General features: G+C 39.0%; 1 protein-coding gene across 4 annotated transcripts in view; it reads right to left on the bottom strand.

The window, feature by feature from the left end:
* Window positions 1-25,733, bottom strand: part of DENND1A (DENN/MADD domain containing 1A) — a 186,494-nt gene that overhangs the window by 42,057 nt on the left and 118,704 nt on the right. For all 4 annotated transcript variants that reach the window (XM_014943041.1, XM_014943040.1, XM_014943038.1 and 1 more), the window contains exon 13: window positions 23,700-23,825. In XM_014943041.1, coding sequence (XP_014798527.1) covers window positions 23,700-23,825 — 126 coding nt within the window. The remainder of the gene's footprint in view (window positions 1-23,699; window positions 23,826-25,733) is intronic.

The raw sequence follows: 25,733 nt of genomic DNA on the forward strand, positions 1-25,733 counted from the left end.
TGAAATTTCCCTTTTTCACAACCTTGTTGGCAAAAGACATAAATTGTTTTGCAGCTCTACTTTTATCTTATTTTAATGAGTTATGTTAATGCTGAAGTCTGCTGTGCATCTGCCATAAGGGCACAAATTTCCTCCACGCTTAAATCTACAAATAAGCAATGTATCAAGCACATATACTAATTGAATTAAAAACAAGAAAGTAACAAAGAATGATAAAATTATACTGATGTATAATTAATATGGAGGCTTCCTCATAACCATATTAAAATATATTAGGACTCTTAATCTGTTGAGTGTTTAAAATCAACATTAGATAGCAAAAAACCTTAAAGCACTCCCCTTAAAAGGGTCGTATCGTTCCATTTCTGAGAGCTTTTGATATTGGTTACCAGAGGAAGGTTTAGCTTTTATTTAAGCCTCATTTACAAACCACTTCAAAGGAAACAAGCAACCCTTCCTACAATCTACGAGAACCCAAAATTTCTCCTCTGGCCAGAGTATGAACGTTGTGGAAAGAAGAATGCCCTGCCAAGGAGTGGCCTCCTCTGCTCCGCTGTGCGTCCCGCACACCAGCCCAGCCAGGGACCGCTCCTCCAAACACACCCAGCCCAGCAGAATTACCATGCTAACACACCTCCTTCCCCAAGTACTAATGATTGACTTTGTTCATTAGGTTGATTAGACCTTTTGACTTCTTAAGAGACAATTCAGACTCTACTGCTGCTAGATGATAGCAAAAACTTTAATCATCAAGGTCAAGCGTGAGCTTTTCAGCCTGGAACGCATTAGTACCTTCCATCCTCCCTGACCTCCAGGAGGGTGCACACACTGTTGCTAACCCCCATCCACAGCTTCATTACGAAAAGACAAGATGGACAATAACACCATTTTCCTGACAGATTTAGTTAACTGTAAATTATAAAGCTAATCAGTTCTGCTTTTACTGACCGATGACATTATACATGAGGGGACATGTTAAGAACTGCAGGTATTTTGTGAAACATGGTCTTGTTCACACGTAAAACAATTATAATGACTTTTCCCCATAGACCCACCAACTCCTAAACTTCCCGTTTCCAACAGTCAGTATTTAGGCCTTGATTCGTCAGCACCTTAGATATCCATTATTTCTCTCTCCAACTATAAATGCATAACAGAGGCTAAGGTATGGCATTGCAAATGCTCTAAATGTGTGCACAATGCCACTCTATGAGGAATCTGATCTGTGGTATTAGGTGTTTCACATATATTTCAAGATTGGATGACAAAATTATTTTTAATACAGAAATTTACACATTTCAAAGACATTTAATCTGCAATGCTAACACAAGAGAAGTAACTTTCCAATACAAGACTAAGAATCCCAGATGCATTGAAAAAATAGGTGCCTTTTCTTTATGCCTTTGCAAATCTCCCTTTATATGAATATTTTATATTCACATGGCATAATGAAGTTCATCAGGGCAGTGCTGCTATCTCATGACCCCTGAAAAAGCTGAAAAGTTTCAGCCCACATCTGATCTGTTGCCAGCTCTATTTTAAAACTGGAATCCTGTTACATTCTAAAATAATGTTTAAAAGTCCTAAAGGTATCAAGTGAAAAATACAGGAGTCTAGGACTTACTTCAAACCGTTCTAGAGTTTTGTGAAACCTGCTGTTCTATTTTAAGAAGCCATAATGCAAATTGAAAGATAAAGCCTGATTTTGATTAGCTGCGCTGTAAAAAAATTCACCCTAATCCCCCTCCTTCCAAGGAAATCACTTTTCTTCAGAAAGAAAAACCTCCTTTGAGAGTGGGGTCCAGGACCTCGTGCAGACGGTCACTGCCAGCGAGAGAAGCATCGTACCCGAGTTGTCCCACTTGTCTGCAGAGAGCCCAGCTAACCGGTGACGGCAGCAACTTTCACAGGGAACAGAAAGGATTAAAACTCTATGGGACTGAAGACAGCAAAGGGTAGAGAAGGACTTGGAGGAAGGGACAGAGGCAATCCCCAATGTGTGCCTTTCCAGGAGTAACTCATGGAAGTCTAACTATTCCCCTGCAAAAGCTGTGACACCAAAGTGCGCATCTGGATACTGGGGCTTTGGAGCCAGCGTGTGGCTGCTGGAGAAAACAGTAGGATAATACAGACAGGGTTCAAGGTAGGTCAACAGTGAGAGTCTCTTGCACAAGCAAAGATTTCACAAAACTTGATTCTAAGGTAAAAAAAACAACCCAACAACTCAAAGCTGAAGACTTTGTTTAGACAACCCTAAAAGTTATGCCATGGGAGATATATGAAATCTCTTCTGCATTATCATGGTCAGCAGGTGGTGCAGGGTAATGAATTATGTGCTGCTGTGTGCATGCCTTTAAACCACGTAGGTGCTCTTTCAAAGCCTCTCTAATAAATACACAAGCCATTAGAGCTGCTCTGTAAACCAGCCACGAAATGAAAAAATGTGGGTGGAATTTAAAGGTGCAGAACAAGATGACAATCTGACAGTCGACAAGCTGTAAGTCTGGTGTCAGTAGATTCTCTGCTGCAGACCCCAAATACACAGCAAGAACAACGACATGCAGGAGATTCATATATCACTGCTTCATTACTTCCTAGATGTTGCAAATAACCACATCCTTTACTAAAATTGGGTATGTCGCAAATGATAAAGTAAAGCCTGTGGGGATATTCTAGGAATCATCATCCTTAATTCCATCCAGAATTATAAGGGAACTAAGAGAGGAGAGTGATCTCGCTGATCTGGATGTATGTGTCAGTGTCAGATACAACAGCAACCAAAGGCAAGCAACTGCTCTGCAGACCTTTCAAGAATTGTGATTACAATGTCAAGGGAAGATTAGCTCATCACGGCTGAAGAAGGATCATCAGTCAGCCAGCAGGATTCCATAAAGAAAATCTGAAATTGGTTATAGACACCTGATAGGACATTGGCTCGTTCAGCTTGCAATTGCAACGACAAATAACCTCCCCATAACCAGTCCAGACGTTCAGCACAAGAAAGCTCTTTGCATCTGCTTCAGTCATAATGGAATCAAGAAAGCATAGATCAAATACTCTGCATTAAGCAAATGATACCACAGCTTTATTAGCATTTCAAGATGCTGCTCAGGAACAAAGAAATCACGCGCTCAGAGATTTGACCACACTTCTTCTAAAGAAAACTAAATTAAGATTCTGTTCAAAAAGAGACTACCAGTTCTGATAAACTAGTATTGCTAAGTGCAATCCTGAAAAGCATTTAAAAACATGTACTTACCAACACAGACTATACTGTCCAAATACTTACAGTCTCATATAAATGCCCATTTCCATTACCAGTCCAATTTCAGACTGTTTTTCATGGTCCACACTAGTGCATATAGCCTCTGGTAGAGATACAGCAAGAGTGAACATCCCTTCCGCTTTTTCTGTTTGTTTGTTTTTAATAGATTTAAAATATCTATACTATTTAAAATATCTATACTTTTTACTTTAAGATTTACAGTATCAAACAAAACAGGCCATTTCTTTAAATTCTCAACCCTTGCAATTGCTGTTGAACTGGAATTTCTGACACATGTCATTCTTCTGCATGTGATCTGGTATCTCCTGTAGTAAGTTGTAATAACATCAGTGAAGGAGAAATAAAAGGGAGAAAGGGGACTGTGAACCCGTTGAATCACCAACACCAATCGTAACACTTCATCACATCGACATCCCCTTCAAAACGTGTCACAACTGGGCTCACCCCCGTGCTGTGGATGAGGGGTACAGGCAGACACGCTGACGGGCATCACCCCAACCACGCTCGGGAGCTTCTTTCACAGACCTTTCCCTGACAGACAGGTCCCAGGAGGTGACAGACAGGTCCCAGGAGGTGACAGACAGTTCTGCAGAGCACCAAATAACTTTAACAACATGCTCCCCCAACCTCCTAACTCGGACATGACTAAGTAGTCACAGAAGTGTTTTTTCTGATTGTACTACAAAGAAGTAGAACACAACTTGCACTAACAAATGAGAACAGGAAAAGCTTGCAAAAATGTAGGTGTTTGTGATTACTGGACATAACCCAGTTTTCTCACAGAGATACTGGAAATTAATACATTTCAAAATTTTACCTTGCAAGCATTCTTAAAATTGTCACATAATACCCTTTATAAAACTAGATGCCAACCGGAGCTGAGTTAGACTCTAGGAAAAAAAGCAGGTTCATACACATTCTTGACCAAAAACCAAACAAAAATAAAATGTCCTCAAAAAGAACATATATCTTTTTCCTACCTCCACTGAAACTATCATTAATATTTACCAGGAGGCTGCCAACTAGAATAAAGTAATTTAAACACACAACTCAACTCTAAATGTAAAATTATAATACACAGATATTCAGACTTCATTAAAATTTTTTTAATACTGTAATTAGAACTGTGTGGCCTGTGCTTCTTTTAGAACTCCAGTACTCTGTGTATTATTGTAATGTCATGCATTATTAAGCTGTAGTCAATTTTACAACATCCAAAATACTTTCAGATCAAAAAACCCTAGACGTATTAAAATTACAATGAAACTTTTGTGGAAAAAAAAAAAGAGTAAGATTTATTTGCATTAAAACATTGTAAGAAGAATGGCTCAGATACTGAAAGTTTCAGTGAAAGTTCAAAACCCCTTCTGTACACATTATTTCAGACTGTAATATCCAACACCATTACAGGATCTGACAAACTTTGCAAAAAACCAACTTCAAAATAAAGAGGAAACTAACGAAAAATGCATAACTGAAAAAATTTCCATCACATATCAATGTTTTTCCTTCTCCTTTCAAACCCTTTTAGTTTATTAGGATACCTGGCAGTTTCATGTTAGATCAAGTAAAATGACACAGACTCGTATTCACAAATAATGGAACTACTTTACTGCAGTAGAGCAAGCCGTCCTGCCCAGGGTTTATCTGGCCAATTCGAGCCGTTGCCTGCCCCAGTTTCTGAATCACCTACATCAGCCAGCCCTTTTCTATCCCTAAACCACTGATGCAGCCTCCTGTCTCCAAAACTCAAGCAACAAACCTGGAAGATAATGTGCAAAGAAGCCAGCAAGAAAGCATTTAGGGCTAGGGGGGGAAAAAAAAAAGGGGGGAAAAAAAAAAAAAAAAAAAAAAAAGCAACAAACCTGGAAGATAATGTGCAAAGAAGCCAGCAAGAAAGCATTTAGGGCTAGGGGGGGAAAAAAAAAAGGGGGGAAAAAAAAAAAAGAGAAAAAATATCACCATTTCACAGATCAAGAATAGAGGCATGAAAATAATAAGTAACTTGTACACGGTCACAAAAGTCTCTGGCAGAGCCAGGGAAAAGAACCGAAATTTCTTTAATCCCTGTTCAGTACCTTAAATACAAGGCTATTCTTCCTCTTCCTACTTGATATTGTGTCAATGCATGAGTGTAGGTGTTGAAAGACTAACAAAAGAAAAGTAATAGTATGGTATTATGAGCTGAGAAACCTAATCTTTATCAGATACAGCAAATCTCTATGATGCTGCCTGCACCAGGAACTCTCTCTTTGTCCTGAATATGCTTTAAATTACTGGTATAATGTGTACTGTATATTGTTCCACTCTTATATTTATTCCACAAAAACCCCTGTGGCCTGCATGCGATTTTATCATTAGCTGGCAAGGTAATTTCAGGGCCTAGTTCTGCAATCATTCCATGAGCAATACTCCCATTGAAGCCCGTACGTTCTGCATGCAAAGCAGCTACCAATTCAGGTTCCCTATAATAAAAAGGCCTTTTTTCTATTTTAACTATTGTGGAACACTAGTGACAATACAAAAAAGGGAGAAAAATTACAGTGAGTTATGTGTAATTCTTTATGTGAGTTATTTTATACTATGACAAAATGTAAAAGTGTGCTTGGAAACACAATCTACACAAAGTAATTTGTCGGAGATAAAAGGCAAGCTTTTTTGTTTGTTTGTTTCACTTATTAAAACTCAACAAAATACAAAGTATTTCGTTAAAATATGGGGAAAAAAATCTCTGCAAAACCAAGAAATTATTGGCCAACATTCAGAAGTGGCCAATATGCCTACAGATCACAAATGTTAATATTTTGGGGTTTTTTTATTTTTTAAGATACATGTAAAAAGCCAAAATTCATCTAAATCAATGAAGCTTCCAGGATTCACTCAAGTAAATATGTTGAAAATATCTTTTCATGCAAGATGTATACAACTCCCTTGTATCATGATCCCCAAACCCACATTGAATACAAGTTATTTTCAAGATGGAAATATTTTAATATAATATTTAGATGCTAACATAGATGCAGAAGGAGAATAAACTGGTTTTAACTTCACTAAAGCAATGTGAGAGAAGCTTTAGTCATAAAGGTAGGTCATAAAATCCCACTCTCTTAGCTAAGTAACAAAACCCCTGTCTCTATAAATAAAATAGATATAATGGAATTGAACTTCAAATTTTCCCCAAGCTGGAGCCATCTAGTCTCTGGTAGCTCTACCAATGCACAAGATATAAAATAACACGATATGCAATGCCACCTCCTTCATATCATATCTGGCAAAGTAAACGCTATTACTATAGCAGAACTCACTGAGGGTTGATTTGTCATCATGTTACGCCACTTGATAATTTGGTGTGGAAGCCTCAACTATTGCCAGAAAAAAACACAGCCAGAAAAGAAGTCACTTTAGAGGCGGAATTTCTCCTGTCCTCAGAGCGGCAACCACAGGCACTGGGTTAGGAACTCTGGAAAAAGGTTTCATTCCTTTCTGTTCGATTCATGTAACGGTCTCCGGGGAAGGCTAAGTGGTCAATGATGAATATATAACTGCACAAACACATATGCTTGCTATGGTTATTTATCATATATGTGCGATTAGAAAATAGTAACTTATGTCACTAGACTCTTAAAGATGCACCAGCATCCATTCCTGGGAATACTGGGAACTTGCCCCACCAAACACACTTCATACTGCTCGTTACGGAGCATTAGTTTATTATATCTCTGCACAAACAACTTCTGGGAAAGAACTAAGAAATCAAGTCCACAACCGCTGAAGAAGCTTCTCCTCACAGGGGAAAAACAGCCAATAAATGCACTTAAAATGCTTTTAAAATAAATGAGAACTCTTCATTCTCCCTTTACCGTGTATTCATTCTTTGTTGTCAGAAACAGGCTGAGATTTTACCATGTGAGAGTGAAAGGCACAGGAAAAGCCACATCAGTATAATCACAAAAACTGCTACTTTTCAATTACTTTTAACAGAGCTCCTTGATCACTGGCACTAAATGAAGCCCTTTCCCCCGTCTTGCAATCAGTTGAGGATCCTGACATATTAGAAGGTATCACTTCTTAGAAGTTAGGTTTGATTTTTATTTGGCCAGGCTCTCCTCTACAACATCTCACTTCTTGTAGTTTTTATTCAAACCCTTTAAAAAAAAAAGAAAAAAAAAAAAGAAACTCTGCCTCTGAGAAACTGAGAACGCTGGATCTTGCAAGCATCCCTTGCAAGAGATGTAATCTGTCTCCGTCCCCGACTCCTTCCCGATATATTCATAAAGAGAAAGTTGCATCCGGTGTGAGGATGCAAAAAAAGCAGTTTTTTTCTTTCCCCACTTCCCCCGCAGGTTGTGCTCAGTCCATGATGAAGCAGCAGAAGGGATTTGTCCTGCATTCCTGCAGTCCTACAGCTCGCACACACCGGAGCCCAGCTTTGCAGCAAGTGTAATTATTTAGTGTTTGGCCGCGTGACTCCTCCCAGCTCCCATTATATCAGCTACACATTTCTCACACGGAAACCATGCGAAATTTCTGAACTCTTATCGTGAGGGGGGAAAAAATGCCATCTAATTAGACCACATGTGCAGAGAAGCATCTGGCTGGGAGCGCAGCAGTTTGCCCGGTTCCTGGAGTTGTCGTGGAGACAAGCGCAGGAGCCGCTCGGAGCCCGAAGGCGGGGGCCCGGCTCCAGATGCAGCTCTAACGCGTTCTGACAGCGAGCAGATGGGCAGAGATCCGCTGGGCCACAAGTGCCAGCCCCGCTCCCCTCCGGCCCCACGCGCCCTCCACGACGATTCTTATCTTGGAAAAGTCCTTCTCAGCTGCCCTGGAACCTCAGGCTTTCTCACCTCAGAAACAGAACTGAACCTGCCAAGATTTCCGTCAGAAGAATCCATAAACTTCAATCCCTTTTATGTAATAGTTATAAGGAGCACTAACAACTGACAAAACATTAGCCAAATATTTGAAAAAAAATCACTCTGTTTGATGCTTTCTTTTGGCATTCGATTCAAATTGCATTCATGGAAAAATGCACATGAATTTCTATGATTCACCTGGTGCATTATTACATCTTGGTTGGTGAGGCTTGATGCTGTTTTAATTTATTAATAAAGTAAAACAAACTTTGTTCTATGTATTCATAAGAATTGCTAACAATGATGTCTATTATTGCAGTGACCTCACTGGTTTGAGACTCTACTTTTAGTTTCTTAATATTCTTTCAACTGTGTGTATAAATATATGTTTTCTGTTCCAAATTCCGTTTTAACTTTAAAGCTGTAGTTCATATTAACTCAGCACTCTGCTAAGAACATCTTCAAGGGAAACAAAGTTGACTAGATTGTTGCAATGTCACAACTTTGGACTTTTCCAATTTTGGAATGTAGTAGATGTTTACCAATAATTGCTATAGCTAAGAATCACACCAGATCACTTCACTAGCTTAGTCATTGTCTGCTGCATTGATTACTACATGGGTATTTTTCCCATATTTTAAGTTTAGGAGTAAAATATCACATTGCTCCAAATGCAAAAATTGCTCATTTAATGAATGAAACTTGCCTAACAGTATTCTTAGTTCTGGAAATTCAATATTTGACATTCAACAGCAATTTAAACTCATTTTTCAGGGTTAAACATACTCAGGAACTTTTAAAAACAGTTTTGTCACACAACACACCCAACATTACTAAGGATAAAATTTTCAAGTCCTTAGGCTTATGTCCTGTATAAATACTTTCAAAGCTTAAAAACAATTCCTAAGGTGCTAAAGAGTTAATACTTTGTACTGTGGTCACTGTAAATAAGCACAATTTCAGCTAAGCAATATTGCTGTCAGAGACACAAGGCTTTGCAGGTGTGGGCAATAATTAAAGGTTTCAGCACATCTACCTGGGTGAAGTATTTTTGCCTCCTATTCCAAGGAGGAAGCCCTCTCTGTGGAGAGCAGAAGAGCTCATTAATGAGGCTAATTAGGTGTAAAGGGGGTAGAGTCTGGCATCAGCTGCAGCTTATAGTAGCTAATCATTAAGCTCTGTAATCTCTACCCCAGAACAGCAGATGATCATGTTCCTGGGTGACTGATGTTGCTAAGAAAATTTCCAGCACCTGAGTACCTGACCAAATACTTTTTGGTGAGGCTAAAAATTCCCTTAACCCTCCACATGCCAGACAGTAGAGTTCACATCATTTCTTCCACTCTTCAGGATTCTAACATGGATATCCAAAGAGATCTGAACTTGGCATGAGGTCTATAATGTGACTTATCTCAGAATTAAAAAAAAATAATCAATGCCATCAACAGTGTATGGAAAGGAAGGCCAGTAATAATGGCTGGTGGAGCAACATGCAAGAAGAATACAGATAGGAGCAATAATTCCAGCAAAAGAGCGAGCACATACCACTCCTAAAGGTTTGTGAGTTCTCCTTGTCATTTCTTTGCATAAAGTACTGAGGATAGTTACAATACCACAGGGATGAAAGCCTTGTTAATAAATATGTAAAATAAGGATTTCATTGTACTCATCTAATTTGAAATGAGAAGAAGGACATAATTTCCATGGAGAGAGAATACATGAAAGCAGAGCTCAGTCTGGAACTTGTTTTGTAAAATGAATTGCAAGAACGGCAAACCATTGCAGCACCTGAACAGGAATGTTAGAGCTGATCAGGCAGAACAGACCCTTTACTGGCAACCTGCTATTGTCCTTTTTTTTCCCCTTCCAATTGAAGTAGCAGATTCAAACAAAAACAAAAAATTAGATTCAATTCAAATTCAACAAGAAATAGAATATTTTTCTACTGCAATTATTTTACTGCCGGATGGTATGGTTTGTGGTAGATTCTTGAATTACATGTGAATGAACACCGAAGCAAAATCTCTCAAGCACCTTAGTTATAACTCTTTAGTTAATAAAACTGGTACATTTTAAAAGGTGCATTTTCATACTGACCAAGAAACCAAGCTGCAATTTTGTATAGGTCACCAGATTGCAAATATGATTAAATCAGCGTATTTAGCTGATCCTAATTGTCACTGGAACGAAAAAAACACCTCTCTTTCTGTTTACTAACTGAAATGTTTGGGGATTAAAAAGAAAAATGCCTTGCAAAACCAGAAAGATGAGCAAGTACCACTGAGGCAATAAAGGTTCAAGTGTATTTAACACAAACTCTCTTCTCCCTGTTACCTGTGGACTTGGAGACGCACAGATTAAATAGCACGAGCTGCTCGAGGAGGCACTGGTTGTCGTTATAATCAGGGATACGGATGCACACGTCGAGATAAACCACACGGGTAATGCAAGACTCCTCTTCACAGCAATAGAAAAAAATCTCCAATAATAACCAGCGCCTTCTCGTACAACAATACAGAAGTCAGTTGAATTGGATGATAAAAATGCTCTGTAGCCAGCACCATATTATTTTTAATAATTCTGCAGATCTATCACAAGGACAAAACCACATTGGGTAACACGGGTTTTTACAAAAGCCTTGAGATGAGCTCCGTTCCCCAGTATTGAACACGCCGCAGCTTTCGCTTCTGCTACTCTACAATACATGTGAGCAAAGTCTCAGACAGGTACAGAAAGTGCTCAATGCCAAACATACAGCACAGATTCTTGAACAGAAACATCATCTCAAAAACAAAACATCTGCGAATGCCTGAAATGAGAAGGGATGGGAGAGCATTGTCCACTCAGCGTCTGAAACAAGCTCTTCCTTTTTATTTCCAAGTTACCTAATTCTCCATAAACATCTTATTCCCAGTGCTTGATACCCAAATACCAGATAAAGAAAAAAATAGCGACAAGAGTTGAAACCCCCAGTTTTAGAACACAAGGGCCATAACTGGTCACAGGAAGAGTCCCCCTGCCTGGTGTTCTGTCTCCAGTGCAGTCTCAAGCAGATTCAGGAAAGATCAAGAAGGCAGAAAGACTGGATGTCACGTCTCCCCTCAGACTCTGTCAGAGCGAGATCTTAATCTCAAAAAATCTACTGAGTTCACTGTTGCTTTTGTATTAAATGAACCCGAACAGAGGCCTCTCTTGCCAATCTTCCCCCAAACCAACACAAACTTCCTCGGTACCACTTGATGAAGCGGCTTGGCAGGATTACTGTCTCCTGTACAGAGAACAGCTCCTTCTCCTTTACTTTGAAACCTTGCTGTTACAAACCTCACTTGATTTCCTGTGGTTTTTTATAATGGAAGAGACAATGAGAAGTCTCTCCCTGTCCTCCTCCTTCCAACTATCGGGGAGAGCTTTTCCTGTAAATAATGCTGCAAAATTGTCTGACATTCACACTGTCTCCGGTATTCAAACAAGCAGATTAGACATTTTATGGGGAAAATGTGCAATGATGCCCATAAGCAAGAGGTAAGCGTGCTTAGCAATCAGGGTAAGTATGTACAAGTGTCTGAACTAAACACAGTAAAGGGCAAAACACAACTATACTGTGTTTTAGTCAATGATAATGAACTTTGTTTCCCTAAAGTCTAACTCACCTCCACAATCGTGTGTCCCAAGGTTGGTCTGTAGAGACAAGAAAAACTGTTCAGAGGAGTGATTCCAAGATTTGGCACTTTTTCTACATTGTTTTAATGTTCCTGACAAGTGCTCCATTGTCTCTTAGCCATGTACACACTTCATTTCAGTAATTAGCTGTCAGAGCAAGCCCAACAGCAACTTAGTATTGTCTGCTCAAATTGTATTAATGAAATGCAATCCACTCAAACGGCCTGGACGCGGATCTGTAATTGCGTTAAATAGAGAGGCTGGGGACATCAGCAAACCTCAGCTTCTGAGCAGGGCATTACGATCACGAGCGTTAATCCATTACTTCTTAGGGATTTGACAACCAATTAATATTACGGGGCTTCCTATACAGCAACAAGGATTGACAAGCCAACATTATTTTTTTTTAAGCATAAAAAGTGACTTTTCAGAGTCTGAGATATCAAAGTAAAAGCTGTGCATAACATTTGTGAATACAACTCCCCTAAAGGCAGAAAAGCAAGAACTGCAAGTTGCAGCATCGCAAAAGTAGTTTTTGTATTTAAAGATTCAGCATCTGTACGTTGAACCCTAAATGTAAAATACTCTGTGTATATACTACACTGAGCATAAGTAAAATTAAATAAAACCCAAGATCTTTATCTAATGTATCAGTTTTTAACACTTCCTATATGACTGCTAGAATAAACGCTGCCAAAGAACATGAAATGCAGGTGATGACTTGTGGCTGTAAACTGACACTGGTCAGTCAAGCCAATAGACCATTTTCTCCATTTTCTGTTTCATGCTCTCCCTCACCAAAGACTTTTCCAGTGAACAGAAGTTGGAAAAGATGAAAAACAAGGAAAAAAAAAAAACCCACAGAAGTGAAATATCCTGTGGGTATAATAGTCTTTAGAAAACTTTCATGTCAGTTATGACTGCAAAATTGCTATTAAAATTTAATTAAAATTGAGCAAAATATGCTATGACAAGACAATGGATGGGAAACGTAGCTTTAGGGCAGAGCGAGTATCTCTAGAACTCTGGCTAGATGTGATGCTTTATTTTTGGTTATGTTTGGCAACTATTCTTGAGATTTCTGAAACATCTTAATTATAACGATCTACAGAAATTCACAGAAAAGAACAGCACTGCATTTCAGTTATCTCAAGATCTGCAACATATGCCAAATAAGTAAGAGATTTTTGGGACTCCAGTACTATCTAGTCCTTAATTTCATCCATGTTCACACCCAGATCAAAGAACACTTTTGTAATGTGTATAGGAAAAGGTATGATTAAGTGACATTTGGAAGAGAACACACACTCCAAACACCAGCTTAAAATTCCCAAATGAGAGGGCGCAACATACGTGTATTTTTAAAATTTTGATCAAGAAGTCCTCACTATTAATTGGAAATCCACGGCTCCAAAACAATATATACTTATAGTTTCATTGATACATTTGAGGGACAAAATTACATACCTGTTACAACTAAAAATGATTTGCCTTAAGCATGAACTTCCTTAATTAGATTCAGCTTCTGTAACAAGGAATTTAAAAGAACCCACCACTTGTTGAATACTGCTGGTTGGGTGCTTTTCATCACCGTTACTGTGTGGAGAAGGTACAAACACCGCAGCAAACAGCATCGGTCATATCAATCAGCAGAGACTGTAACTCATCTCTCATGATTTTGTTACCAGAGACACAGTAGCCATTTATTTTTTAATTTTAGGCAAGAAACTAAGGTAAGCAACACCAATCCCATTCTTTGGCTGCCTTCAAGCAGTAAGTATAAAAGGTTCTTGTATGTAAGAAGTAAGAATCTGTAGGTAAGTGTTCTTTATTTTTTCATATATTCTTAGTAGAGAATATGTAATAAATTAATAGTTGACAAATGGGGGATGAACTTTACCTATACAAGTACAGACGAATCCTGAAGAAAGGCAAACTAACCACATTTCTAATCCTTACAAATTGCTTTCATTTTCACCATTAATCCCCTCTAAGAAAAAATGTTCTAGAGATACAGATTTTAACTACTGCTTGGAAAGCTTCACCAAAAATATTCTTCGATGTATCTTTCTTTTCACTGAACAGCAAGAGTAAGCAATATACGTATATCATCTACAGCTTTTAAAGTGCATTCAGAGCAAACCCACGCCACCTTCATTTCCACAGCACTTTTAAGTATCCAGTATGTTCCTACCTCTGAGTAATACTTAATGCCGAAACGGATGCTTGAAGAGAGTAACGTCAATAACAAGTTGCACACTTTTAGAATCAACAACATATATGTATGTGTATATATATATAACGGGCATATAGTTACTCACATGAGGATTATATAAATCACAAAACTAAATACTGCATCAGAAATAATTCAAGAGAGCTACACTTGGACACAAAAGTATCCTTTAAGGAGTTAAAATGTCCTCAACTACAAGTCAAGTTGAAACTTATTTAATTAGGTTCTGTATTTGAAAAAATGAAATAAATTCTTTCATTAACTAAACCAACCTCCCTTAAAGGCAACAATATGTTCCCTCTCTGTCAGGACAGAGCGCAATGAAATCTTTATTTTAATTGGGGTTAGCTAAGGGGCCATTTGGCTTCAGATGCTTTGTTTATCAGCCCTAAGCTTTACAGCTTAGCCAGTACTTGAAATATTTTACTACAGAATGATTTCATTAAAAAAAAAAAAAAGGAAATTAAAAAAAAATACACTCTTCCTTGTAGTTTTATAGTGAGATGATTTTAAATGTGCATTTTGAAAACTGGAAGTCCAAGTCAAAGGTATATCAAAAGAAAACACTGACTCCCTTTTGCATTATTGTGCTATAGGTCTCCTTTATAAACGCCCTGTTTCTGCATCATGCCCTTCCCTCAGCAACCCAGCAAAGAGGCAGCTCTGCAACAACGGGGCTCTGCGGGGCGATGGCTGCGGTGACGCAACTCAACACACCTCAGTTTTGTATTTTGCCACAACCACACTGCCTTTGTTGGGGACAACGATTCAGAACCCTTCACCAACTGGTGCCGCAGGAAACAGACTCTGTAACGCATGAGAACGCAGGGACAAACCTTGCATAAGACAAAAATCATGCTTTATGTAAAATACATTCAAAGTCAGAGCTTAATTTCCTTTTTTCTAAACAGCTTTTAACTTCTATATAAAAACCTTGGAGTCTTGGACCTGAAAAGCTTGGAGTTGATCAATTTAATTTTAAAACAAAGAAAATTAATTTTTATTCAGTAGATGACACCTTTCTCCTGTAATAAACTAAATTACAAATATCAGACATCTTCAGTAATACAGTTACTGAAAATATTACAGGAAACAGCTATCACAGGAATGGACAGTGAACAGGAACTCTACAAAAACATAGTCCAACTTCATTCCAAACTCCAGCGAAAATTAATGAAATAATCCAGAAAAATTTCCTGCTCTATCGTGAGGATCAAGCTTAGACTGAATTTTGCATTTATTCCTTATTAAACCTCCAAGCCTTAGCAGTGTCCTAAAACTAAAGGAAAAACAAAAAGGAAAACTCGGAACCTAATTTCCACAAATAAAATATAGTAATTATGATATTGTAATATTCTTTTTATTCCTGTAGTATCACTAAAATCTGACCTCTCAGACACTTGCTTTTTTTCTAAAATGAGCAAAAACTACTTCATATAATTTCTGGTTGTCTTCTGGAGGATATTGGCATTAAGCTGCTAATAGTTTTATACATGTTATATAACACAGCACACTAAATACATTATTTAAGATATGAAAATTATGCCAATAGTATTTTATTAAGTCCAGTTTAAGAATTTGGTTTTGTTTTTAAAACAAACTTACTGTCTTTTGTTTTCAGAAACAAAAGCATTGCTGCTGAATCTGAAAGAATAAACCTTAATTCAAACAAAACATTGAGTTCTGTGCCTCATGTTTATGCAACCTTAAAGAAAATATAACAATTTCAAATTAAATGTATTATTCATATTTTTTAAATTTTTTTCTCCAGATATCTTTTTGCATATCTTCTCTGCACTGTTCCCTCCTGAGAACTGTAATAAAATGAGCTGCTTCTGCAACTTCTCAGCAGGTAGTTTGATTTGAGAGTAATCACAGTTTTCTTTACAATTTTTATATAATTTATGTCCTGATCATCTAACAAATAAGTAAAAGACTTAAATTGACATCAATATGTATACTTTTCTCTAACAATGCAAACTAATTGTATATCTCTAAATGAGAAAAATGTTTATAAAAAAAAAATCTAGTGAATATACCAACTATAGAGTTCAAAGCAAAGACACCACATGTGTCTAAATAAATATCAAGGAAGTGTCAGAGGTAAATGAGGAGAGACCAGGTGAAGTGTGTGTGATGTGTTAATTGTATTCAAAAAAAATAATAGAGCAAGACAGAGAAGCTGAACTTCCAATTATCATAATGGTATCTACTTCACAACACATTTTCAAACTTGAAAGAGACATTTTAAACCATAGGAATTCTGAGCGGAATACCTCCAGCTGTGTTCTGCATAAATCTTGCACGCTGTACATACACAGTTTATTTAAATACCAAGTAAAGTTATGACTTACAAAATGCATATTTCAGTCACAATAGAGTATCTGTCATTGCCAAAAGCTGCTGCTCATTGAGTGAAAGGAACACAAAACAATGAATTAAATTAGAAAAAGATAAGAAAAGACAGAAGCTTTTCATTTGATGTTTCCCTAGGCTGAGGTAGTGTGTGCTTTAAAGAACAAGACATTAATCAGCCCTCTGCAGAGCTTACGTTTTTTTGCCCCCCAAAACAGAAGAAAGAAGAAGGTGGTCCTCGGCATTAAATGAATTTTTGCCTATATAGCATTTTGGTCACAAGCCAGAATTTGTCTTTCACGAATGCTCTGCCCATACCAAGCCCAACATATTTACGAAAAAAAAGTTGCCTGGTTCTCTGACGATACACAAGAGCCAAACCAGAAAGGAGGTGTAGTCCCCTCCCGAATTTCCCTTTCCAGAAGCCTTAAGTGAGTAAGAACAAGACAGATGCCCAGGCAGGCAGCACCCCTTCCCTCCCCAGGCCCCAGGAACCAAGGTGACAGCGAGCACGCTACTGAAGCAACATTCCCATGGGATTTCACTAAGCCCCAGGGCAGTAGCAGGGTATCTCAATGTGACTGTGAAGAACAGTACCACCCTGGATGATAGCAGGTCTCCCATGCTGCCTGCCATGGAAAGCAATCAAACCGCACTGTCAATTATGGCATGCATACAAATGTCTCATTTCCTCCTCAACCCTATAGCATTTTAGGCTTTCACTGTATGAGCTCTATCACTTATTTCTCCACATCACCACAAGTAATTTTGATTTACTGCCTTTCACTTTACTCTTTTTGCACTGTAAGAGTAGAAATTGTACTCTCCAATTTATTGACAATCCATAATGTGCATGGTGCACAACCAGAGGGGCACAACTTCCCTACTATGAAGCTCGATTAGTTTGTTCCTACCCTGCAAAAATATTCCAACTTTTATCATTATTTCATCAAATTTGCCTGCTAATGAAATCTACTTTACAAACCCAAATAACCAAAATCTCTTCTACCAGGTTCTTTCAAGGGAAGAGATACTTTCTGTTCAACTGCGCAGCTGCTCATACTACGAGAATGGGAATGTCCTGTCCCTACCCGCCTGAAGGGTCTTTTGGGGTGGGGGGTTGTGGTGGGGTTTTTGGGGGTGTGTGTGTTCTTTTGGGTTTTTTTCCTAGTACCAAATGCAACTTATTCACAGCTCATTTAAAAAACACACAGTCACTGAGTGTCTTAAACAGAAGCCGAATTCAACGGTCATGTTATTTTATGCTCGGTGTTTGTTTACTTGCTTCATTGTTCTACTCTAAGTCCCCTGCGCTTTATTAGTTCAGGAAATATCTTCAACTTTTCCTGCATGGAGGCATTTGCACCCTGCTTCATTGCTTGCTGAGGCTGTGCACTCTCAATTAGAAGTAAAGCATCAGGAGAAAACACAATAAAAACACAGGCACAAGTCAGTCTAAAACACACAAACAAAGGCTTAAAACAAATTGAGAAGAACAAAAAGAAGTGTATAAAATAGCACAAAAAACAGAGAATCAGGTGTGAAAGGCACAGACGAATAATTTATCAGCTGAATGTACAAATCCTTCCAGAGTAAAGCTGTATCATGGAGCTGCTCCTCACTGTACAGCCTGCCCTGCTAACAGGAAGATTTAGAGGCTTTTGAACAAAGGTACTTTGATTTCTGTGGCCCCAACGCAGCAGGCACTGAGCGGGACCCATCCAGGCTGGTGGCCAAAGGCAGGTTTCTACAGAGACTGCAAAGTTACTTACACAATGAAACCCAAGATACTTGTCTTCAGCTCACCCACAGCTCCCCACACACTAAGATACCACAAAACACTCACTGTCAGCATGGAACAGGTACACACTAACAATCTGGAGAGCAGCCCTGTGAACATCAGTCTTCAGAAAACCACATTCAAAGGGACTTAATCTCTCCTCTCTCGTAGCTGTTAGTGCACTGCAGAATGCAGCACACACCCCTCACTTTGGGCAGTGGTTCGGGGGTTTTTCCCCACTTTTAACGCATATGATGGACAGGAAAGTTTGACTGCATCTTGTAGGGCAGAAACACCGTATTCAGCAGAGGGTCACGCTAACTTTCTCAAGTCTTTTTTATTACCTTTCCCTCCGAATCTTAGCTTTCACCCTCTAGCTTGGCAAACAGAATCATACAACCCAGTATTTTAGAACAGTTTGGAAATTACAAAACAATTCTATTTACTACATAACAGACTGCTATAAGAGATTAAAGAGAATGTCTTTTCAGTTTCATTAACATATGTATATCTCAACAGACTTAGATGTAGAATATTAAATGCATTTTGAAGAACAGTAAATGCTCGTTAGAAAAAGAGCCATTTTTAAGGTTTAAAAGAGCAAAAGCAAAAGCTGAAACTTGTCTATAGCAACAGTGATGCTCAGAGACAGAACACAGCAACAGGACTGAAATGAAAACAAAAACCAAGCAGAAAACAAACACACAAAACTGTCTTTCCCCAGTAGATCTTTTTCAGTCAGTGTTTTGAATTCTGGGCAGTATGTTTTCTAGAACACTTCCCATAAATGGTAAAATGTAGTTAAAAAATAGTTACAGGTGGCTTTCAAGTGAGATTGTGGAAAACTAGGGCCTTCAAAATACCACAAAACACAAAATCTTCATGCTAGGGAAAAAAGTCTTATATACAGAAATGCAATTTATCTCCATCTTTATCATACAAACATCAGGTTTTACACCCTGTCACTGTCAATGCCACTGTTATTGTCTACTCCTATCTGTCAGTAAAGTCATCAGGATGAGACTCAGAGATCACCACCATTTAGGCACTCCCAGACTCTGTACAGGCTCGTATTTGAGAGCTGACAACAACTGAACAGGAAAAAAGTAAAGACGGGTGGGAGAAAATTCCTATTAAATACACACCAATACTAATTTTAAATGGAGCAGAACAACATTGCAAGTAAAACAAAAAGCATTCTTTTATGTGCTTCTGCTCACTGTTTCCCCTGCGGTTTGGTTATTTTTTTAATATAAGCATTAGTGATCTTCCTTCTTCATTTTTTCTATATTTGGACAAACACTCCTAAAACTCTGACCTGTCAAGACAACTCTCGTGGAAGGGAAGGATCTACTCTGTATACAATGTTTACCTTTAAAATATACATGCGGGGGAAAAAAGCTATGCAAAAGATGGCTTATGTACAGGAAGTAACTGGGATGTGGCAATTACTGGGAGTTGGAAACAACTATTTACTCTTCCACTGAATAACTTAAAAAAATAATTCACCATGGCAACAATCATACTTCATAGCAGATAAAGCACTGAACGCTACAAAGCCTTTTCAAAATGAATTATGCACTAGTGTGTAACATGCACTTTTTTAATGTTACTGCACACATATTCCAACAAAATTTCCTTTTGGACTCATCTGGCATTTGCTTTTTCACTGTGCACCGCACATCATCTACTTTTCTTTTCTGACTTCTGTCCTGCTCAGATCTCATGAATCTGGAATTGTTAAAGGAATTTATTGTGTTAGTCTGGGCAAGGGACTGATATAAAATAATTAATACAGTGGCCTTATGTCCTGCCATCACACTGCTGCTTTAACGTTTTCCCAAGAAATGTATCAATTTGTGTCACTGGTGTCATGATATTATTTAGGAATCCGTAAAGCAAAAATCCTTAGTGGTGTAAAAACCTAGAATGGGTAGAGTGAAGTGTCCTCTAAAAACCTTTGAAACTCCCACTCTTGTAGGAGATCTAAATATCCGTGGGACTTAACTTTACCTTCCTCGGCCATGAATTTAAACAGAGGTAAAGAGCAACAGCTTTCTTATAAAGTGCCCACAGTTCTTGGCCAGCAAATACAGAGTGCCAGAGCAACACCAGCACTTTAGTTCATTATAATTAGCTACAGCACCCTGGATGATAAGAACCCACTCAGAGCTCATAGGAGGAACAATTCCACCAGGATTGATGAGATGTTAAACATTATATCCTGGGATCACAGGAAATTGCAACTGCGCAAGTGAATTTGTGAAAAAATATTTACTTTTGTAGATGTAAGATAGCAATTCGGTGGCTGCCCCAGTGTATCGATAACGAGAACAGCAACAGCTGTGAAGGCAGATTCTCTAGTAAGAGCTTACAACAAATGCAGGAAATTACGACATTAATTTTTAATGGCTGCTTGACAAGCCCCGTCCTGCCCAGAATGCAGGTGTGTGCCTTTTACAAACGACTCCCAGCCCGGGCACTGCAGCTAATAAATTGATATTTTCTGTATTTTTTTCTTTTTGACATTGATTTCCTAATGTCCTCACAAACAATTTAACACTTTTAACACCATCACAGCTCCTTAGCCCTCTTCCCCCCCACGCTATTTTGAGGCTTACTTTGTTCAGAAACAGTGCAAACTTTGATACTTAACAAGTACCCAGCGCCACCTCCTCCCCCGGAGAAAGCTCCCAGCGCTGCCACTGCTTCACTCCAGCTCACTCGTGGGCAGAGAGAAGGGCCCCTCGAGGAAAGCAAAGCAATGAAAGATTTTGCAGGACTGGCCTCAAGAAGATAGTTGAGCCAAATAATAAGGAATATAGTTCTTGGTACACGTAATGCAACTCTATCAGCTGTTTCACCTCCTCCGAGACATTGCCACAGACTGGCACGTACCAGAAATACTCACGGGTGTTGCAACTGTATAAATCCATTATATAATACGGAAATGACAAATATCTAGCAGGTTCACAATCCACCAAAATCAGGTTTACATGCATTTTATAAATGAGAGAAAGGACTAGATTTAGTGGACCAGATGATCCTAAAGGTCCCTTCCAACCTAGGCGATTCTGTGATAATACACACAAAAAAACATTTTACAAAGAATACAGAGTTTATCACCCTAATAACCAGATTAATAAATCCATAACAACTACATCAGCCTTTTAAAAACGAGGAAATCCTGATTCAAATCCAAACGCACACCAGAATCTCACGTGCAGATGTTCAGTGCTGTATCAGAAGTAAAACAGGCTACTTTAGCTCCCGTTGCGTTACAGGGTGACACTGGGGGCCTGCGGTTAAACCATCCCACCCCCACGGGGTGACAGAGCTCCCGGATGGCTCAGCACCCCACAACTACCATCCAGAACGTTGGACAGTCTCACAGCCCACTCTGTGAGCTTACCTTCACCCACAGGTGTTGGGATGTTTGCTTCTCAACAAAGATTGTGAAGGAAAACCAATTAACAGTTGGCTCAAACCACTAGGTGTCAGCAGAAGAAAGTGCACGGCCAACAGCTTGGATGCAGAAAACTGAATCTCATTTCCCTCCGCCGTTACCGTTCTACACACAACTATTAAGTACTACAAACCATCTTTACACACATGTATTAATTATACAGCTAATTCTGTTGAAGATGACCTAATTTTGTGAATTAAATATTTAGAAGATGATAAAAAACATTCCCTCTGCAAACAGCAAAAAATCAGGACTTTGCAAAAAAGTCATTCAAGTGAACAAAATGTTCACATTGGTGTCACTGTTAAAAATGTAAGTAATATTCATAAATATAATAATCTGCCTCAATACAGCCAAGTAAACACATTGCTTCTAACATCTTTTACTGTACTTATTGGCAACAGAGGATTGTGGAGACTTTAAGCACACCACACGTAAGAGGTATCTTTCCATATTTAAAATCTGGCTTAATGCAAGCACAGAAAACACATATATACAGTAGGGAAAAAAATAATCAGTTATTTTGTTACATAAATATTATGATTAGACTTACAGACTCTATCATCCAGATATGTTTTTTCATGCAAAATTCTTGCTACTGAAGTCCTCAGAAAGTTTACAGGAACAGTGACTGGTTCATTGTTGGTGTTCGTATGCACTTCACATAATCTTGTATCTTTAGAGCAAATGCTTCTGAGCAGAATAAGAGCTCTTACTATGCTTAAGTATAAGGTGAATTTAAAGCCTGCTCTGTGACATGTTCTGGGCCTACAGAGAATAATGAAAAATAGCTTCACACCATTTACCCTGAAAAGTCAACTCATACAGTTGCAGTTTCTAGGGGAGTGCCCTTGTCAACTGATTTCAAATGTTCATCTTTAATATTCAGCCTTCAAAATACCAGATGGTATTTCCAGCAAAGCAATTTAAATTTTTATTTTTCTTCATAAATCCCTTAACTAGTTAATCTCACACACACATCCAGGCAAAGAATACACCAATATTCCCAGAGTTGCCTGGCAACTACTGGGAGGAGCATCGGAGAACAAGGAAGCCTGCCTGGATGAAGGGAAGTCAGTGTCTCCCTGACACGGATAAAGGAGGCTTATAGCCAGAGTGCCTTGCTCGTTTGATTTTTGTTATTTATATGGACAACATTTTAAATACCTCCCATTATTTCACCGTAGATGCTTTAAAAACCCAATATTTACACTTCTGGAAATATTCTGTGGATCACGTTGCAGTTAGTACTTTTCATCCCCCGTATTTCCGGGACACATCTCATTAATTATACCTGAATGTTCCTCATACTAGTTACCTTGTCTCCTTTAAAAGGAACCCCCCCTACATACACAGTGTCACAAAATATGTGGGAACACATTAATTTGGCTGGACTGATTCGTACTGAAGTCCATGAAGCTACTTGCAGTAAGCCAGGAACAGATGCCTCACTAAAAGCAATAAAACCCCAGAAAAATCCTTCCCCCACTCAGATGGCACTTAATCGTTGCTAAATGGAGATTAGCTCCGAACCAGAAGCAAGAGATTGCATTTCCCTAACACAGCAGTTATCATCAACAATACAACTCCAGACATTCTTCATATTTCTGTAAAAACACAATTTCTTTAATTGTATTATGTTCTTAAATTCCATAAATTAGCATGTTTCACAGTTAAGCGTATCTTGTGTAAAAAGTAGTATAGCTTTTACTAGCTTTAAAAATAATGCAATTAATAACCAGGTTTTTCAGTGAAAGAAAATAGTCAACTCTGCACTGGCCTATGATCGTTAATTTATCTTTTATCATCTCTCTTCCAGCTTAACTGCCTTCAAAACCAAGTAACACCCATACCATTCCATAAGAAGTTTCTCCCTGAGCGATTGATCATGCTTGCTGCACCTTTCCCTTTTTGGAGCCTGGAACACTGTTGTCAGTACCAGTTAGCCAAACAGCCACGACCCTGATCTTGGTAACAGTAGGTTATACTAAATGTGGAATTCTTGTTAGCTTTTTTCCCCACCACAGTTTCAGATTTACATCTTATGCCTACCAAATGCTACTTACAGGTTCAATTTTCAGGGCGTTTCTGTAGCTTCCAAAGAAGGATGCTTGTGCTTTTAGAAACGCTCTTGCAACACCATCTCCAGTGGTTGTAGAGACTTTCTTCAATCTGTTCTTCAGTCCAGACACCTGAAATCACACAACAGCTCTAGATGACTCTCATATCACAAACACATTGGGGCACAGCTAAATGAAAAGTGCACTAACCACAGCAGCAATTATGACAAAAAGTGACATTGTGAATTTAGAGTTGAATTTTTCAGTTCTAAAAGCATTACTTTCCAAGCTTTCTAGGATATGATTGGATTCTATTGAGAAACCAATAGGAAAATAAAAACTTCATTTCAACTTTTCCTCTACTTAAAATCCACTGCTAGCATGCTGTTGAGTATTCTTTTAAAGGTAGTCCATGAAGTTCTGTGTCATTCTTGATTAGAATCCATGAAAGAATTTCAGCTAAATTAATTCAAACATAGAGAAACTCTTCTGTATAATCAGGCCACTCATCACCACCAGGGCTAAGAACAAATTCTGTAGGTCTGAAAAATCTGTTACCACAAATACAACTTTTTTTTTTCTTTTAAGGTGATATTCCCTCGTATTTCACAACCTCAATGCAAAAGAACAAAATGAGAGTTTTATTTATGCATATGGTGGGTTCCCCTGGCTGGCTCCCAGACTCCCACCCAGCCGCTCTCTCACTCCCCCGCCTCAGCAGCGCTGGGGGAGAAAACACGAAGCAGCAGCTCGTGGGCTGGGAAAAAGGCAGGGATATCACTTACCAATTAGCATCCTGGGTAAACCAGACTCGAAATTAATTCAATTTATTGCCAATTAAAACAGAGTTGGATGGTGAAAAATCACAACACTTTCCCCCCTACTCTTCCCAGGCTCAACTTCCCCCCTCCATTCCCAACTGCCCTCCCTGAGTGGTGCAGGGTGATGGGCAGAGGGGTCATGGTCAGACATTAACATTTCCTCCCCACAGCTCCTTCTCCTTCCCTCTCAGCCTGCCCTCGCCCCTCAGCCTGCCCTCCATGGGCCTGGCTGTGCCCCCCAGCCCCGGCCTCCCTCACACAGGCCCTGCAGGCCCCGCCAAGGCCCCACCGACAGACACCCCGTGCCATCAAGAGCACAAACCCTGCAGTTTTTCAGAAGAGTCAAATTAACGTCGACATTCTCTCCTTCAAAGTGGTCAGTGTCTACCGAGGGCTTTGTTCTTCCTGTGTCTCAAGAGATGTAAAACACCTGTGGGGGGTGGCTCTGCTCTGAGCCCTCCCCCTGGCCCTGGCCCCTGGGAGGGTCTTGAATTACCTCAGGATTCACAGAGCCCCACTTCAGGGCAAACAACAGTCTCGTTACCACTTACACCCATCACAACTTAGCAAATATCAACTAAAGGCATTTCTATGCAGGCAGAGTTTAAACTACCATGATCCAGGTTACCGGAATATTCTTTGTTTTCTGTGTACACCAAGGGCTAAAGTTTTAGAGGATTATCCGTTACCATTCTCTGTGCTTCAGAATTTCGCACACATACAAGGAGGTTCTGACTTAGTTTGATGTCTCTTTTCTAGTGCTTAGAGCTCAGTAACTACTGAAGTAAGGTTGTGTATCTATATATTATTGTTAGTGACACCGTTTTTCTTTCCCAAACACAAGCTGGGAAAGGAGATAAAAAATCCTTTCAAAGATTAACATCAAGCTCGCTGTGCCTGTGCCACAGCAGTTACAGGTTACGTTAAATCATTAACAAATAGCTTATGTCAGTAGCAATTTTTTTGTGTTGCAGACAGAACCAGGACAAGCTAAGGTTTTGAGACAGATCTCACAGAACACGTCACAATACAAGAACAATAATCCGGGCACTGATTCTTGAAAGAAATTCAACTAGTGCTTTTAGAGGATGCGGTCACACCACCTGTAAAACCCAGGTTTGATGAGACACCTCACACAGAAGACAGGGAGGAGCCAGTTTCATAAGGAAAGCAGAAAGCCAGGGAATCCCCAGTCATCTTGTTGCATGAACAACATGAA

This window comes from Calidris pugnax, unplaced genomic scaffold (assembly GCF_001431845.1).
Source record: "Calidris pugnax isolate Ruff unplaced genomic scaffold, ASM143184v1 scaffold102, whole genome shotgun sequence".
In the NCBI taxonomy this organism is placed as follows: domain Eukaryota; kingdom Metazoa; phylum Chordata; class Aves; order Charadriiformes; family Scolopacidae; genus Calidris; species Calidris pugnax.